This window comes from Natator depressus, chromosome 9 (assembly GCF_965152275.1).
Source record: "Natator depressus isolate rNatDep1 chromosome 9, rNatDep2.hap1, whole genome shotgun sequence".
NCBI lineage: Eukaryota > Metazoa > Chordata > Testudines > Cheloniidae > Natator > Natator depressus.
This window is the reverse complement of record NC_134242.1, coordinates 31,879,625-31,898,673: the sequence shown is the minus strand read 5'-3', so window position 1 is coordinate 31,898,673 and position 19,049 is coordinate 31,879,625. Positions and strand designations below refer to the sequence as shown.

The 19,049-nt window shown below is 40.8% G+C and overlaps 1 protein-coding gene across 1 annotated transcript in view; it reads right to left on the bottom strand.

Annotated features, from left to right (window-relative positions):
- XRN1 (5'-3' exoribonuclease 1) overlaps positions 1 to 19,049 on the bottom strand; it is a 78,938-nt gene that overhangs the window by 47,833 nt on the left and 12,056 nt on the right. Inside the window, exons 2-15 of the mRNA XM_074963837.1 lie at positions 14,922 to 15,154; positions 12,408 to 12,505; positions 12,001 to 12,110; positions 11,803 to 11,913; positions 11,485 to 11,567; positions 9,245 to 9,332; positions 8,994 to 9,162; positions 7,857 to 7,924; positions 3,959 to 4,093; positions 3,405 to 3,474; positions 2,649 to 2,754; positions 1,956 to 2,045; positions 1,642 to 1,798; positions 1,169 to 1,288 (exon numbers count right to left, since the gene is read on the bottom strand). Coding sequence (XP_074819938.1) covers positions 1,169 to 1,288; positions 1,642 to 1,798; positions 1,956 to 2,045; positions 2,649 to 2,754; positions 3,405 to 3,474; positions 3,959 to 4,093; positions 7,857 to 7,924; positions 8,994 to 9,162; positions 9,245 to 9,332; positions 11,485 to 11,567; positions 11,803 to 11,913; positions 12,001 to 12,110; positions 12,408 to 12,505; positions 14,922 to 15,154 — 1,638 coding nt within the window. The remainder of the gene's footprint in view (positions 1 to 1,168; positions 1,289 to 1,641; positions 1,799 to 1,955; positions 2,046 to 2,648; positions 2,755 to 3,404; positions 3,475 to 3,958; positions 4,094 to 7,856; positions 7,925 to 8,993; positions 9,163 to 9,244; positions 9,333 to 11,484; positions 11,568 to 11,802; positions 11,914 to 12,000; positions 12,111 to 12,407; positions 12,506 to 14,921; positions 15,155 to 19,049) is intronic.

Below are 19,049 nucleotides of genomic sequence, written 5' to 3'. Positions count from 1 at the left end.
TCTGCACTTTGCTGGCCAACATAACCAGTGGATATCTGCACTTTGCTGGCCAACATAACTAGTGGATAAGTGCTTCCCGCTTTTTATCCTGCTCCCGTCTAGAACAAAATAAAATGATTAACTTGGAATCTCTCTGGGGCATGAAAACTGGACACAAATTTGCCATAATGTAAAATGTACTTCATCCTCTTCCAGTTTAAATTTAACATACATAACAAAACCTGAACAGATTCTGTTGGACAATGCCAGGTAACAGGCTGTAGACCTCACAGAAATCGTGTAATGACTACTGTAGATGCAGATACTCATATGTATAATCATTGTATTCCCCTAGGTCTTCCATATAATAGTCCCCATGTGAACAGTCATTTGCTCCCCATATCTCAGAAATTCATCAAGGCCCCTAATCATGCTCTGAGAACCACGCAAAGCCCTCCAGTTCTCAGCGCAGGACCTGAGCCTTCATGACTCCACTCTGCTTCTTTCTCTACTTATTATTTTCCTTTCTGGGTATCCCTGTTATCATGATGATAATTTCTTTCATTCTTTGACTGGCTCAAACTGATATGCTGTCAATTGTTACCTTGTATGCAAAAAAAAAAAAAAAAGAAAAAAGAAGAAAAGAAAAAAAAAAACCCCGAAACCCTGATCATTCTATTTCTTATACCTTTGCTTTAAAAATAATGACAAATACTTTGAACTAAATTGAAATTTTAAATGTTTCCCTTTAAAGTCTTCTGCCCGTTACTGTTTGTTCATATCAAGTGATTTTTCTACTATATAGATTTTGTCCAAGCTGCTTTTTTTGTACATTGGTATATTTATGAAAAAATAAGGAGTCTTTATGGGAAAAAATATTTCAAACTAAAACAAGCCACGTACTTACAATGCCAACAATCAGAGAAAGCTAATTTTTCAAGTTTAAATTACTACTCCTTCCAAAGCTAAGGTTGCTTGTAGAAATGTAACTACCAGTCTTCTGAATTAAGAACGTTATATTTTAAACTTTAAGCTTAATTCTGAATTTCCAGGCAACACGTTTACATTTTTCAGTGTCCTAATCATATGCCAATTTAAACTTATCTATTTACAATCTTAACTGTAACTTATGCAAGAGTTTGTCTGGCTTTGGTTACACCTTTTTCTTCCATGAGTTGAAAGCACTCACCTCATCAATAAATGGGATTAATACTACTGCTTCCCATTCTTGCTGTTTTCCATTTAAATCTGTTTTAAAGTCTGGAGGATAGTATTCTATGATTGGAGAATCTTCGCTAGTCATCAAATGCTAGAAAATCAGAAAGCAATAAAACAGGGGAATTCAGTCTAGCTACATTTTCATAGACAATTTAAGATTCAGTCTAGGGTGACAAAACAAGTGGGGCATGATGTTAAATCAAAGTAAAGGCTAAACTGGAATGAACTAATAGTTTAACTGCCTTCATTCAGAAATTACATTGTGCATCCAAAGATTGTATTAGAATAATTTAGTAAATTTTATGCTATAAAATCATATAATTACAATCTAAACGTCAAGCTCAGTTTGACAACAGGAACAGAAAAGATAGCAGAAGAAAGTTTCTTATTTAAAAAATAATAGGTATATGATAAAACTGGTAAAGATAAAATTATAAAGCCTACCTGGTAACATTTAGGTAGCAGATCTTTGCTAGCTGCTGGAAGTACTGCAAGAAGCTGTTCAAATGGCATGAAAGGTTTTCCTAACTCAAACTGGATTTTGAGTTTGCTGATGTTGCGAATGTCTGATAGGTAAGGTGCATAATGATAAGGGTAATACCTACCGAAGAAAAAAAGGTTATTTGAGTTCATTTCAGTACTGCAACATCCACAGTAGAGAGGCAAACAAGCATAATCAAATGGTGCCAATATATTACTCAAAGTTCACTTGATCCCAACACAACTCAGGATCTCTCATCTGACATTCATTCTCTTACCAGCTCCACGACTGAACCCCATGGTAGTAATAGTGCAAAATCCACTGTATTGCCTGGACATAACATTCAGCCTGATCAGCCAGGAAGTCACTTAAAAAAGAAAGAAATGTTAAGTATTGAGTTCTTTCTTTCTTTATTTACTTTTTACTAATATATGATTCAAGGGAAAGCTTCTTGAGCAATTAGCAACTACATGGTCTTCTGGGCCCCTTTTGGAGTCATATCAATGGATCTTCCTTCTGGCACAGGAGGGCTTATCATGGCAAACTTCTTAGCTGACTAATACCTCTGGCTGATATGAAAAGAAGTGTCATGGCTATAGTTTAACACCAAGAACTCCATTCCTGAGGACTGGATATGCTGCCTTAGATTCCAGATACTGAGGGTATGTCAACACTACAATTAGACACCTGCAGCTGGCCCGTGCAAGTGACTTGGGCTTGTGGGGCTTGGGCTAAGGGGCTGTTTAATTGAGGTGTAAGAGTCCGGGCTTGGGCTGGAACCCGGGCTCTAGGACTCTGCAGGTGGGAGAGTTCCAGAGCTCAGGCAATTAAACAGCCCCTTAGCCTGAGCTCCGCAAGCCCCAGTCAGCTGGTCCAGCCAGCCACAGATTTTTAATTGCAGTGTAGACATACCTTAAGAGACTTGTCTTCTGTATTTTAAAAAGTGAAAGCAAGCTCAGTATAGACTTACTCTGAAACTACTTCCACACCCATCTTAGTCATATAATACGTTCTCTTGTATTGCCTAAACTCAGTCTCAAACAGGTCTTCATCTTCTTGTTCATCTTCCAATGCATCTGAAATGAAGCCAATAGACTGGATTAACATTCATTTCTTAGCCAAAAGATTTCAGACTGTTCAGTGTTGACATTGTTACTGTAGTTTTATTTCTGAATTCACAGTTGAGGAAAAATATTCCTTTCTGTACAGGAAGAGAATGAACAATAAAACATATACCATTCAGTCCAAAACCTTACTGGATTAAGAGTCTGCAAATGGTCAAAGGATGTAAAGATTATACAATTTGCCATGATGTGCTCTGTGACCAAAAAAAAAAAAAAAAAAAACTTATGGGAGCAGGCTAAATGCTGTCAGAAAATAATAATCTGCACACTTATAATCTGAACCAAAAAATGGCAAAACAGTGACTTTTAATATCACTAAAAATACATTGTTTTTATAAATTGACTGGTATATTTCAATTTATAAATGAAAAAAATTACATATCCTATCTAGGTGCTTTGGACTAGTTTTAAAACACAAACACACAAGCAAATCCATTATTTTGTCCTCACCCACATAGGTTACTAGGAAAAAATATATTGCTGTTATTTTTTAAAGTTGTATTTGTTTGCACTTCCTTACCAATTCACAACTGGTTTCCCAAATATTTGTACAGATCATCAGGGTTCTGTTGTACGTATGCTGCATAATAATTTGTACTTACTTTTAGAAGAAGTCATGATTCCATCCTCAGTTTTCTCTAGAGCAGCCAAACACATGGAGTTTTCTTGAACCTATTAAAATTATGAATTCACAGTGTTGCCATCTTGATGTAAAATTTAAGATATCAGCTCTGATGGAGCAAGCTATTTACTTAATCAGCATCAAACATCTGACTGATATACCCATCTTCTGAGCTGCCAAGACTAAATTTCACAGTATGATTTCTCCCTCTGAATTATGTTCAATAGCAGCTGCTGGAAAGACACAGTGATTTCTGTCTTTTATTTAAAAAAAAAAAGTGCTTAATTTGAGAAAAGTAGCAATGGAAAGTGCATATGAATGTATAAGTATGTGTAAGACAGATATATCGCTCCACAAATATTACATTTTCCCCATCATTTCTGATTTCTAAAAAGCCAGAAATAAAAAATATACAAGACCACAACATTTAATAGTCTGAGATTTAAAAAATAATTTAACAGATATTTACTCATACATTTTGACAAACAGCTGAGTATTTGTACATTTTCAGAGCTATACATTTAAAATACCAACCTTCTGTTTCTTTTGCTTATGGCTTCTTGCTTCTTCTGCTGCAATACCAGCTGCCTCATTGAGGTATTTATTGCCTACTTTGCTTTCAAACCATTTTAGGTCTACAAAGACTTCACTGAAATGTTCACGATCAAACTGGGTACAGAGATTAAAGTAAATTTAGAACAATTATTTTAAAGGCAATGTACACTATTGCTGAATGAACACTGTAGCACATGAAACAAAACATGCAAGCCACTTTTGTCATCTGTAAGAGTTGCATTAGATTACATAAAATGATATCTGCACATGAATGTTTAACCCACGAGCTGAGGCAGTCTAACATGAACCACCTCTTATCATACAGGCAGAAAATGTATATTGAAAACCTACTTTTTCTTTTTCTTGTAACCTGAAACAGTTTAGAGAAATTAGACTATTTTTGAATTATATTATCCATCCTACAATATCACAGAATCACAGAACTGGAAGGGACCTCAAGAGATCAAGGCAGCACTAAGTATTATCTAGACCAGTGGTCTCCAACCTTTTTAAGCCCAGGATCACTTTTTGAATTTAAGAGCAACCCAGGATCTACCCCGCTCCACTCACTCCATCCAGCCCCTCCATCACTTGCTCTCCCCCACCCCCACTCACTTTTACCAGGCTGGGGTAGGGGGTGTGGGCTCTGGACTGGAGCTGAGGGGTTCGCAGTGTGGGAGGGGACTCTGGGCTGAGCCTGGGGTAGGGGGTTGGGGTGCAGGAGGGGTGAGAGGTGCAAGCTCTGGGAGGTAGTTGGGGTGCAGGCTCTGGGAGGGAGTTGGGGTGCAGGGGGGGCTCTGGACTGGGAAAGAGTGTTGGGACGCAGGAGGGGGTGCAGGGTGCTGGCTCTGGGAGGGGGTCGGGGTGGGGCAGAGTATTGGGGTGCAGGAGTGGGTGTGGGTGCTGGCTCTGGGAAGAGGGCCAGGGCTGGGGCTTGGGTGCAGAAGGGAATTCGGGGTGCAGGAGGGTGTATGGGATGCTGGCTCCAGGAGGGGGCTCAGGGCTGGTCTGGGGTGCAGGCTCTGGGATGAGGCTCAGGTGCAGCCTCCTGCTAGGCAGCACTTACCTCCAGCAGCTCCCAGTCGGTGGTGCAGTGTGCCTGCCGCTAAGGCAGGCTCCCTGCCTACTCTGGCCCCACGCCGATCCCGGAAGGGGCCAAAGCGCCCCTGTGGCCCCTGGGGAGGTGGGGTGGAGTGGCACGTGGCTCCACGCGCTGCCCCTCTATGAAAGCACGACCCCTGTACCTCCTATTGGCCACAGCTCTCCGTTCCTGGCCAATGGGAACTGTGGGGGAGGTGCTTGCATGCAGGAGCAGCACGCAGAGGGAGACCCCTGCCCCCCCGACCCCGGGGCTGGGCTGGCCGCTTCCGGGTGCAGCGTGGGGCCAAGGCAGGCAGGGAGCCTGTCTTAGCGGCAGCTCCGCTGTGCCGTCGGAAATCTCAATCGACTGGGAGATCCTCTAGGATCGACTAGTCAATTGTGATCAACCGGTTGGTGACCACTGATCTAGACCATCCCTGTCTAATCTGCTTTTAAAAATCTCCAATGACAGAGATTCCACAACCTCCCTAGGCAATTTATTCCAGTGCTTCACCACCCTGACAGTTAGGAAGTTTTTCCTAATTTCTAACCAAAACTGCCCTTGCTGAAATGTAATCCCATTGCTTCTTGTCCTATCCTCGGAGGTTAAAGAGAACAATTTTTCTCCCTCCTCCTTGTAACAACCTTTTATGTACTTGAAAACTGTTATGGTCACCCTCAGTCTTCTCTTCTCTGGACTAAACAACCCTATTATTTCAATATTACCTCACAGGTCATGTTTTCTAGACCTTTAATCATTTTTTTTTCCCCTCGTCTCTGGTCTTTCTCTAATTTGTCCCCATCTTTCCTGAAATGTGGAGCCCAAAACGGGACACACTACTCCAGTTAAGGCCTAATTAGTGTGGAGTAGAGCATAGGGATGTAAAATACTAAATGGTCAAACAGTTAAAACATTAGTCTTACTGGTTAACCGACCTTAACCATTAGCTCCCAGCCCCAGGCCAGCTGCATGGGCCGGCGAGGGCCAGCCCCAGCCATGCCGGGGCTGCAGAGGCCTCAGTCCCTCTCCCTTTAATCAGTTATCCGTTTAAATGACATAATTGTAATAGTTTAAACAGTTAACTTTTTAAACGGATCCTTACATCTCTAGAAGAACAGAAGAATTACTTCTTGTGTCCTGCTTACAACTCTCCTGCGAAGATAGCCCAGAATGATGTTTGCTTTTTTTACAACAGTTTTCCACTATCGACTCATATTTAACTTGTGATCCACTATGACCCTCAGATCCCTTGCTGCAGTACTCCTTCTTAGGCAGTCATTTCCCATTTTGTATGTGTGCTACTGATTGTTCCTTCCTGAGTGGAGTACTTTGCATGTGTCCTTATTGGATTTCCTCCTATTTACTTCAGATCATTTCTCTAGTTTGTCCAGATCATTTTGAATTTTAATCCTATCCTCCAAAGCACTTTCAACCCCTCCCAGCTTGGTATTGTCTGCAAACTTTATAAGTATACTCTCTATGCCATTATCTAAATCACTGATGAAGACACTGAATGGAACCAGACACAGGACCAATCCGTGCAGGACCCCACTCAATATGCCCTATCAGTGTGAACCACTGATAACTCTGGGAATGGTTTTTCAACCAGTTATGCACCAAACTTATAGTAGCTCCATCTAGGTTGAATTTCCCTAGTTTGTTTATGAGAAGGTCATGCAAGATAGTATCAAAAGCCTTACTAAAGTCAAGATATACTACATATACCACTTCCCTCCTTACCACAAGGCATGTTACCCTGTCAAAGAAAGCTATTAGGTTGGTTTGACATGATTTGTTCTTGACAAATCCATGTTGTTATTTATCACCTTATTATCTTCTAGGTGTCTGCTAACTGATTGCTTAATTATTTGCTCCATAATCTTTCCGGGTACTGAAGTTAAGATGATTGGTCTGTAATTCCCTGGGTTGTCCTTATTCCCCTTTTTATAGATGGGCACTGTATTTGCCCTTTTCCGGTCCTCTGGAATCTCACCCATGTGAGATAATGTGCCACCTTATGTCTAGGTACATTATAAAATGTCAATAGTTTGTGGGTTAAATGTTCATTTGCAGATAACACCTTATCCACATTTTTATGGTCCATGCCTTTTGTCACTTCTAGGACAGATTACTGCAATGTACCATAATGGGGCTGGCCCTTGACAGCCACCTGGATTGCTTCAGCTGGTGCAGATTGCTGCTGCCCATTTTTGTGAGCATCTAACACTTCCATACTCTAAACTGATTCTGCATTTGATTTCAGGTGCAATATAAGATAATGGTTATAATCTAAAGCCAATTACTTAATTTTCTGCCTCTCTCCCCAAAATCTATTATGACAATCAGATCAGATGGCAATTGGTTGGACTGTGCAACAAAACTATAACTGGCAGCAGGGACCTCATCTATAGAATTTGCTCCATCTAGTGGTTTATCAGAGCTAGAGTATGGTGCTTTCCTTACTAAAGTTCAAGGCATATTTAAATAAGGCTTTTATATAAAACTGAGGGACAGATCCTCAACTAATATAAATTTCCATAGCGTCATTCTGTAAAAGATTCAGGGGCAGATTCTTAGCTGATGCTAATTGTCAAGAGTTCTACAGATTTAATCCTCTACGGAGCAGTGAGATAGCTCCTTGAGTGAATGCACTTTAGCTTTTGTCCAAAATAGGAGGCTTGAACTCGCTATGAAGACAGTATTTTGATTGCGTATTTTTAAAACTATGAGGTACTCAGACATTATAGTGATGGGCAGCCCTATAACATATACACAGTACAAATAAAGGTTACTTACATCTGACAATTTTGTAAGATATTTCTCAAAGCGTTGTAAGTTCAGATGCCCACTTTCATTAATGTAGCCTATTGGGGAAAATATCTTACATTGAAATGTTTCTAAAACTCACTTAAAGTTCTGTGTGCAATAATACCCCCTTTTTTAGGCACACAATAAAATCTTCTCCAGTAAAACTGCAAAGCTTTCTAACACATCATATACACTCTGCTGACGATGCCAATCAAATCTAACAGCAACAAAATTAAATATCCTTACTTTCAAATAACTTAAGTTAATGTACATTCTAAAACTCTTCATAATAATTTGTTAACTGATGACCAATTAGTGCATGTAGGATTGAAACTGAACATTCCCACCTGAATATTGTCCCACTGAAGCCTAAACACTACAATCTTTCATATTTTAGTTTCCACAAGCAGGCCATAGAAAACTCCTTCTCTTCACCCATTACCCCATCCAGTTTTCTCCATCCACGGTCCCACTGCAGGCCTGAAACACCATTAACCCTCTGCAATTTCTTAATATTTTAAAGATGCTATGCTATACTTTCTTTGTTCTCCCAATTCAGATTGGATACAATACTCTCATCTAAAGTCTACGTATTTACCTGTGGTTTCTCCATGCTACCCACTAAACATATAATCTCAAAAACTACAGTTTATGGATCGACTTCATAACTTCTGACAGCCACATTGGAAAAAGTAAATATAGCTCTCCCATAAAAACTAATCTTGAAAATAATAAGATATCAGTAATAAAACTGAGATATCATGTAAGCATTCTGGGGCGAGTGACAAAAAGTTTTGGTAGCTCACAGATTTATCAGTGAGAAAGCAACATGAGACGTCACTCATATCATTGTGGTCTTTGCCCCTTACCATCATTTTCCTGGATCTTTTTTTTATTCTTGCCAGGTCAACAGCAACAAACAGTAAAGCTGTGAAAAAGTGTTAATACCCATGGAACCAGATTCAAAAAGACATTGACTAGATCACACTTCAGCAAGTGCTATGAAACAATACTGTAATACCAGTACGGTCTATATAGGCAACACTTCAGTTTAACCTTTCCTTTGATTTCTGTTCCAGAACTATAAGTATGTTTCTGTTTAAATATTTTTTTAAAACTACTTACCTCCAAGTTCTGGCAGGATAGCCATGTATGTTTTATAAAGTAGCGGCAGCGCATCATGATTAATATGTAAATGAGGTAGATGAGGAATAAAGTCATTGCCTACAAGAAACCCCATTAAGATCCAATCATCTATTATCCTTTCAATGTCATATTGAAAGGAAATCTTGTCCTAAAAAAATAAGAAAATCTTTATGATCAAGTTTGTATACAAAGTTGTAACATCTTTTGCCCATGGTTTCATTAATACTTACTTTTACTGGTGAAAATTCATAGTCAATATATTCTCTCATTAATGACAAGTGCAGTAAGTGAAATGTGGTTTCTTCTGGGGCACATGCTCTGAAAATTATTCAAAACATGAAATCAACTATTTATAAATATTTCTGAAGTGTGTATATAATAGTCCACTATAGTTATCCAAAAATAAGTACTCAGCTATTATCTATTTTGCTGCATTGCTAAAGATTATGACGTCTGAGTACTTGTTGTCAGGAGCAAATAAATACTAATTGCATTTTACAAAGACTCTGTTTCAATAATATAATTTTGCCTTACTGGCTACCCAGGAAGTGTTCTAAAAAGCAGCAGAGATTCAGACTCTAATCCAGCAAATTACACTCTTGCTAAATTTTAAGCATGTGAATACTGTCAGGGACTTCAAAATTAAGCACGTAAGTATTTGAAGAAGTCTGCTTTTCAGAAAATGGAGATGCTCAGTTTGGAAAAGTAAGTGTGGTCCAGTGGATTCAGCACAGGTATGGTAATTGGGAATTCCTGCGCTCTAATCCTGGCTATGACATTGACTCAGTATATGATTTGTGTCTCAACTTTCCCACTAGTAAAATGTGAAAAATCTTTATTTACCTACTTTGAAGATTTGATAAGATTAACTAGATAATATCTGTGAAGTGCTCTGAATATTAGAAGGGTTCATAACTTATAAGTATTAATATTGCTGGGGATCCTCTGTCATGGACAAGCCTGTGGATGCACCCATACACACACTGCTGATTTTGGCCTGGGAGTAGGCTATGAACATAAAATACCCTCCCTCTGAAGTTTATCTGGGTGAAAGCCAATCCTGTGCAAGGTTGGTGAACTAGGCCCTATGCAACACCTAAATTCCATGTTAAGGGAATAAATGCATAAGGACTTCAGACAGTCAGGAAGGTGGTTTTTTTTTTCCTTCTCCTCAATGTATTTTGGTTGGGCTTTGGGCTTTTTTGGTCTCCTTCCTCTGTAATATCAGAAATGACCACAGCAGGAAATGGGATGCTGGACAGAGTAGGCTAGTACTTTAAGGTTGCACCAAGCATTCTCTCTCAGGTGCTAATCTGGGTGATTCTTGCTCGCGTGCTCAGGGTCTAGCTGATCATCATATGTGGGGTCAGGAAGGAATTTTCCCCCAGACCAGTTTGGCAGCGATCTTTGGGATTTTTCTCCTTTCTCTGCAGCAAGGGTGCAGGTCACTTGCTGGGATCATCTGGATAAATCCCACTTAATCAATTCTGTGTCATTGTGGGGGCCTTGGTGCACCTCAGTCCCTCCTATTCTCTGCCTGTGATACACAACTGTTTAGTCTCCTGTGGGCTGTAATACCTTGATTTCATTTTGGTTGCTGGGTTTAGTGTGTGAGTGCTGGAGCCTGTGATATACAGTAGGTCAGACTACATGATCTGGGGTCCCTTCTGGCCTTAAACTTTATAAGGCCTGGTCTAGTCCTTTTGCACTTGAGTTTATTTTGGGTTCTTGTCTAGAGCACATCAACAAGAGCTATGTATCTCTTTAGGCACTTATATGGCTCTCATTACCATAGTATCTGAGAGCTTTCCTGTACATACAAGATAGACTGTTCTCTCTCTCTCTGTCTCCCGCCCACCCTGCCCCCTTTTCTACCACCAAGAACTTCAGGGCCTTCTTCTGATTTACCTTTATCTGTAGATTAAAGGAAATTGGGAAAAGGTACTCCTACACTCTGGAATAAGAATGTCCAGAGGGGAGCTATTCTGGAATAGTTTATTCCTCAATTGCCATTCTGGTCAATTTCCCCATGTAGACAAAGTCCTTTGTGGTTTGTTTTTGTTTTTTTAATGAATGAATCTATAAGAACAAGAACAATCTATTGTGGGAAATAGAATCAGTATAGTATGAGATGCCTGCCCTAGGGAACAAAGCCAGAGGCACAATGTGGTGCACTATAGCTCTCAGGACTTTCTAGCAGTTCAGTTGGTATTAGGTTCCACAAGCACCAAATTTCAGACTTTTTTTCTATTTGCTGATTCAGGCAAATGGAAAAGATTTATATTAACATAAATATTAATACTTATAAAAGAAATTTATCAGGGTTTATAATATTCATCCATAATCAAATTAAAATAAAACAATTACCTGACTGATTAAATATGCAGTCATTTAAAGAAAATATTCTAAGCAACCTGCATCTTTTGGATCTCCTTTCTTCCTATAAATAAGATTTTTAGAAGCAGTTTACCTCTGGGATTTTTTGCCACCAAACCGGACTTCTTCTCTTAAGAGTGAGAAATGTGACTCATGACTTGTTAATCCAAGCATAATCTGTAGAAATAAGAGATTAAGAAGGGGTTTTAATATTATTCAAGAAGTGACCAGTGCCAGTATATTTCCATGCTCAGTGGTTCCGCATTGTAAATTTTTAGTTTGCCATAAATGTAAAGTTTTTTGTTTAATAATGTTTTATAGTCATATATTCCGACAAAATATTGAATAGATGCTCAAGTCACAGACATAATAGCCTTTTGTCATTATGAGTATAAAATATATTTGCACATACCAAGTCAGCATCTAAACCATATAGACAGTGTCTTGTGTTTGGATCATAATCAGGCTTTGTTTTCTCTGATCGGATAAATTCCATAATTTTATGCTCTCCTTCACCTGGTGTCTAAATGCAAAAATAAAACAATTCAGTAAACACTATTCTGCAAAATACTATTTTTTTTGAAAAATTCAGTAATATAAACACAATAACCTCGTGGCCTGATAAGTAGACAGTTACGCCATGCCAGGATTTGTCTGTGGAAATCTTCATATTTACAAAATACTTCAGATGTTCGTGCAACCTGGCCATGAAATCAGTCCCTAGTAACAGAAATCTATAAGTTACATCTTCTGATACACTGTCATTTTAACAGTTATTTAAAATTCCATTTATACATTTATGAGGGATATTAGTGATAGAAAAAACAATTTATTTTTGCAAAGTGTGGAAGGTGTACTTTTGAAGAGTTTTCAGGTTTTAAATATTAAATTTGGGTGGGATTTTCAAAAGTGCCCGAGTGATTTAGCAGAACAAATCCTATTGAAAAATCAGATGAAAGAAAGGCAAAATGAGTAATCACAGTAATTCTCCTGTAAGTAACCAGCACATTTTCCTACCTGGTGTAATACAATTGGAGTCAAACCTGGCTTCTGTAGGGAGAACTTCTCCTTTTTCTAAAGCCTTTTTTATTTTGTCCTCTGCTTCTTTTGCGGACCTAAAAAAAACATTGCATTTTACAGCATTGTATGTACACTATTTTTTCCTCAAAAAGTTAAATTTAGAGTTACGTCTTAAAGTAAATAAAAAAGGAAATGTAACTCTTAGTCCGTATTTTAATTTTGTTTTTAGTGTGCATAGAAAATGGAGAAGCTGCTTTGAATTTTCTACAGTAAGGATAAGATGTATGCTGCACATATACCAGTAGTATATACAGGGCTCAAAAGACCATTTGGGGGCCAATGGGAGGAAAAAAGAACCAGCTGGCAGCAGATAAATGGCAAGCGTCAAATTACTGACTAAGCTAATCTTTCCCCCTCAGAATTAAAGGACACTGTCCTCAAATTATTTTCTCTTGTCTCTCTTCATTTTTATCTTGATGCTTTCCTCCCCACCCCCACCCGTTTTCCTTCACATTTTCTCCTGATATAGAACACTTTAACCTCTGTGGCCACTCAGTAAAAAATTTAAGGGTGGCAATTTTGTAACAGAAAAGCTTCAAAAACGGACTCCAACGAGAAACTGCTGAGGTTGAATTAATATGCAAACTAGATACGATTAATTTGGGTTTGAATAGAGACTGGGAGTGGCTGGGTCATTACACATATTGAATCTATTTCCTTAAGTTAGGTATCCTCACACCTTCTTGTCAACTGTCTAAATGGGCCATCTTGATTATTACTACAAAAGTTTTTTTCTCCTGCTGATAATAGCTCATCTTAACTAATTAGCCTCTCACAGTTTGTATGGTAACTTCCAACTTATCTGTATGTGTATATATATATATCTTATTATATGTTCCATTCTATGCATCCGATGAAGTGAGCTGTAGCTCACGAAAGCTTATGATCTAACAGATTTGTTAGTCTCTAAGGTGCCACAAGTACTCGTATTTTTTCCTGATATTATTCTATCCTTTTTTTAATGTTTTAATTTTTCTTTAAAACCCTCTGGCTTTCTTATTTGTTCTTTCCATATTTATTTTTTTATCCACGAATATTCTCTCTCACCTCCTCCTCAACCCCATGCCAATCTTGCCTATTGCCCCACCAGTTGTTTTTCTTGTCCTCCCAGTGGCCCCCAAATGGTCTCCCCACATCTCCAAGCCCCGGGCTTCCTTCTTTTCCCTGACTAGTGACAACAATGAGAGGCAGGTGAAACCTGAAGAGAAACAGTTTACAGTGAATGGAACTCCCCATAGCACTCACTGGTGAAGAAAAGGAAGTACTGTAGCATTAGTTGTTCAGAATAAAAAGAGGAAATGGCCAGCCCTATCTCCAACTTCCAGTATACGCTGTCAATGTGGCTGCTGTCCCCAAAGTTCACAAAAGCTGTGAGGGCAAGCAGTAAACATCAAGATTTTAATGATCTCCATTGTATATGATCTAGATGTAAACTACATTATTTAGCTAACCTGATGGCCAATGTTACTAGAGACTAGAGTTTTATTCTCAAACCTCAGTCTCTTTCCCTCCTCCACACTGCGCTGTCAAGGGAAACTTCACTATACAGTGACCACAAAGGCCTCTTTAGAGATGGCATTCACAGATTCCAAAAGCAGCCCTATTACTGCTTCTTTGCACAGTGATAAACTGGAATATGTAGATTTATAGAAAAATAGTCTTAAAGATGGAAAAAGAAGCAGCACCTATAACTGCTGTTCCCAAAAGATACATGCTGTGCTAGATCATCATTCTTGGGTCCATGCTCCTTTGAATGACCAAGGCACAAATTTTACAAACTCAAAGTTCTAAGCCAGGGGTTCTCAAACTGTGGGTCGGGACCCCAAAGTGGGTTGTGATTCTGTTTTAATGGGGTCGCGGTCCTGTTTTAATGGCATTAGACTTGCTGGGGCTTGGGGCTGAAGCAAAAGCCTGAGTCCCACCACATGGGGCCAAAGCCGAAGTTTGAGAGCTTCAGCCCTGGGTGGTGGGGCTCAGGCTTTGGCTTCAGCCCTGGGCAACAGAGATCAGGTTACAGGCCCACCGAGGTTACAGGGCAGTGGGGCTTGGACTTTGCTCCTCCCTCCTGGGGTCGTGCAGTAATTTTTGTTGTCAGAAGGGGGTCGCAATGCAATGAAGTTGGAGAACCCCTGTTCTAAGCCACTGGTTCCAGTTGGAGATGATTTATACTAGCCTCTGCAGTGCTGTACAAACTGCAAGTTCACTTCAAAAACAAAAGATGAAAAGTACTCCCCGGTGTACCGGTCTTTTTCAAATGCACTGGCAAAAGATCCTCAATTCTGATTTATGACTGACCAGTTATTATTTAACAAAACCCAAACAATGCTATAGTCAAAAGCATCATAATTTAAAACTATGTATTTCATACTTATTTCAATTTTTAAATTTAAAAAAATCTCATAAAAATGTGCTGTTCTATTTATAAACAGGGCAACATTAAAATGTTTTCACCTAAAACGTCTCCCACGCTGCTGGTTCATTTTTGCTCTTGGAGCCACTCCATCAACTGCCATGAAGAAAACCTTTCTTGGTTTAATAATGCGAAATAATACTTCCAAATAGTGAAAAATATCAGCAAAGATCTTATCATCTGAGATTCTGAAGTGAACATCATCATCATTAGGGTGTGAACACTGATGGATGATACCATTCATATCCAGGTACAAGTTGTCAAATTCTGGAATCTAGAAAAAAGTCACATATAATATTGGGATATCAAGTTAACAGCACCTATCAATCACAGACCTAGAAAAAGTTCCCTTTCTTCAGTGATAACGGAAACAACAGAAGTTGCCCTCCAAGGGAGGAAAAGCACAGCAGGACCTGAGCTGTGTGAGCCAAGGGGTTTTCCTGGGGACTGGTTGTAAACATAGGGGCTGGGGCATTGATTGGGTCCAGTGGAGTATATCAGAAGGAAAAAGCTCCCAGAAAACCAGCAGACAATGAAAAATATGTAGAGACCATGGCCTTGAGTAGGAGCAGAGACAGAATTCCTTGGGCACGGGACTCTCTGGAAAAGGCAGGCTTGCAAAATGTGAGCAAGGAAACGGTCTGCCATTTGTTCCTACTGTTTCCAGGAAAATGGCACTTTCTGTACATTCTTTGTAAATAAACAGAACTGCACCAAAGAAATATCTTGTTCGTATAAATAGTGCAACACGGCTCCAAATATTGGCTAACTGTTTGGGCCAAGGGGCAACAGTACCATCATATTTTTTTCCAAAAAACACAACAACAAAAAACACAGACAAGGCCAGTTTGTAAGAAAACATATACCCATTCTGTACACATGTACTGCTTGATTTGTAAGTACTCCTGATCATAAGAGTCCCCTGGCAGTTTCAGTAGGACAGTTTCCTTACTTCCTGTGATGACCTGTTGTGTTACTGCTGAACCATCCTCTCACCTAGGCCAAATAACTTCTAGGGGAACGTTTCTGGGTTTGTGTTTATATTCCAGAATTCTAGATTTAGGAGAAGCAGAGTATTGGGGAGTATGGAGGAAAGGAAGAGGTAGAGGCAGGATTAAGACAGAGCTAATACATCTCTAATCTCTAGCAATACCTAGCGTCTTGTTGGGTATGGAGCTCAATCTGCAATGTATTACAATACAGTTGATGCACGGTGCTCAGTAATTATTTTTCTGCACTTCCTGGAATGGCATTTAGTCTCTCTAATAAAGGAACTAATTTTGTGGTCTGAATAAAACTGCATGCCCAAAGTCCATCACATCCACACAGACACCAGCTTTCTAGTTCCAAGGGATAGTGTGTTGCATTGACAGCACTCTAAAAAGCTACAAAACAGAAAGTTACTCACCTTGCAGTAACTAAAGTTCTTCGAGATGTGTGTCCCCGTGCATGCTCCACTCTAGGTGTTGGTGCGTCCCGGCGCCGTTGAGCGGAGATTTTCGGTAGCAGTGCCTGGTCGGGACGCACGCGCTCAGTTGGTATCTCCCATCTTGTTGGAATCTTCCTGAGTGCGTGCGTCCCGCACCCTCCTCAGTTCCTTCTCTACCGTGGAGAAATCATACTAATACTCCAAAATAGAAGGGAGGAGGGCGGGGAGTGGAGCATCCACAGGGACACACATCACAAAGAACTTCAGTTACTGCAAGGTGAGTGACTTTCTCTTCTTCTTCAAGTGCTGCCCTGTGGGTGCTCCACTCTAGGTGAATGTGTAGCAGTACCCACTATGATCAGTGGGACTTTGAAGATGCGACAGTGAGTACTGTATGGCCTGCTATGGTGTCTGCTGTGGTATCTTGCGTGATAGCATAGTGTTTGGCAAACGTGTGTTCAGATGACCATGTAGCCGCTTTACAGATGTCAGGAATGGGTACATTATGTAAGAAGGCAACCGATGTCGACATAGCTCGAGTGGAATGAGTTCTAATGCCTTTGGGTGGTTGAATATTTTGAGTGCAGTAACAGGATCTGATACAGTCAGAGATCCACTTGGACAGAAGTGGTTTAGAGATAGCGGTACCTTTCGATCTTTCAGTAATGGAGACAAAGAGTTGTGGGGACTTACGAAATGGCTTAGTCCTGTCTAAATAAAAGGCAATTGCTCACCTGATGTCGAGAGTATGCAGGGTTGCCTTGTGCAGAGTCTTGTGAGGTTTGGGATAGAAAGCAGGTAAGTATATTGGCTGGTTAAGGTGGAAGGTGGATACCACCTTAGGGAGAAATTTAGCATGTGGTCTCAGAGTGACTTTGTCTTTGGAGAAGATCGTGTAGGGAGGATGGGCTATCAGGGCGCTTATTTCTCCTACTCTCCTTGCTGATGTTATTGCAATTAAGAAAGCTACCTTCATGGACAAATGAAAAAGAGATGAGGTAGCCAAGGGCTCAAATGGAGGATTCATGAGACCATGAAGAACGAGGTTAAGATTCCATGTAGCTGCCGTTGGGTAAATTTCAGGGCAGAGATTTTGCAGGCCCGTGAGAAATCGTTTAATGGTGGGGTGGGTAAAGAGTAAGTAACCTTCTACCAAATCATGGACGGTAGTAAGCACCGCCAGGTGTACTTTGATGGAGTTGAGCAAGAGTCCATCCTGTTTTAATTGCAGAAAAGTAGTCCAGGACTTTAGGGAGGGTCACCGTATTGGGTGTTAAGAGATTAAGAGAGCACCAGAGGGCAAAACGCTTCCACTTCTGCAGGTAAGTTTTACGAGTAGAGTCTTTTCTACTATGCAGGAAGATGTATTGGACTTGCTCAGAACAGGCTAGTTCATGGGTTTGGAACCATGAAGGAACCAGGCTGTCAGGTGGAGCTTTTGGAGCTGGGGGTGAAGGACCCATCCGTTGTCCTGGGAAAGGAGATCTGGCCTGCTGGGGAGAGCCCATGGATGACGGGAGGACAGGCAGAGCTGGTAAGGATACCACATCTGTCTCAGCCAAGCCGGGGCAATAAGTATGACCCAGGCCTTGTTGTCTACGATCTTCCGAAGAACCCTGTGTAGCAGAGGGATTGGTGGGAAGGCGTACAGGAGAGAGGTGTTACACGGTGCTCCTAGGGATGCAGTCCCAAGTCCCACTCAGGAGCAAAACAGGCGACATTTTCGATTCTGGGTTGTGGCAAAGAGGTCTATTGACGGAGTGCCCTAGAGGGAGAAGAGCTGTTGAAGTATTGCGGGGTGAAGTTCCCATTCGTGTTCTGTCGAGAAGTGCCTGCTGAGTGTGTCGGCAGTAGCGTTGTGGCAGCCAGGCAGGTAGGAAGCAATGATTTCTATTTGATGTTGTATGCACCAATTCCATAGTCGGATGGCTTCCATGCATAGGGAATGTGATCAGGCTCCCCCTTGTCTGTTGATGTAGAACATACATGCTATGTTGTCTGTTAAGACCTGAATAGATTTGTTCTTTATGAGGGGAAGAAAGTGAAGGCATGCTCACCTCACTGCTCTGAGCTCCAAGAGATTTACGTGTAGGCTCGTCTCTGATGTGGACCATCGGTCTTGTGCCCTGTGTCCTCCATAGATGCGCTCACCAACCGATTAGGGAAGTGTCCGTGGTGAGCATGAGCATTGGGGATCGTTGCTGTAAGGAAACCCCCGTGCAGAGGTCTTGTCCACCAATGTAGGGAAGCTAGAACATTGGGGGGAGGAGGAGTTAGCAGCATCCCTAAGGTGTATCTGTTGGGTTTGAAGTTGGAGTTGAGCCAGCCCTGAAGACATCTCATGTGTAGCCTGGTGTACTGGACCATGAAGGTGGTGGCTGCCATGTGACCAAGGAGCTGTAGACAGATTCTTGCCTGTGTCCTGGGACAAATAGAGAGCGTGCATATAAGCTGCGTGATAGCGAGGAATCTGTGATTGGGAGCGAGGCTCTGCTTCGGATTGAGTCCAGATGAGCTCCAATGAACTCGATGTGTTGTGTAGGAGTCAGGGTGGATTTTTGGAGGTTTATTTGCAGGTCAAGGCTGTGAAAGAGGGAGATGGCGAAATGGATAGCTTGAAGTGTCTCGCCATAGGAGTTGCCCTTGATGAGGCAATCGTCCAGGTAGGGGAAAAGTGTGATCCCATGTCTGTGGAGGTGAGCCACGACGACGGTTAGAGTCTTGGAAAAGACTCTCGGCG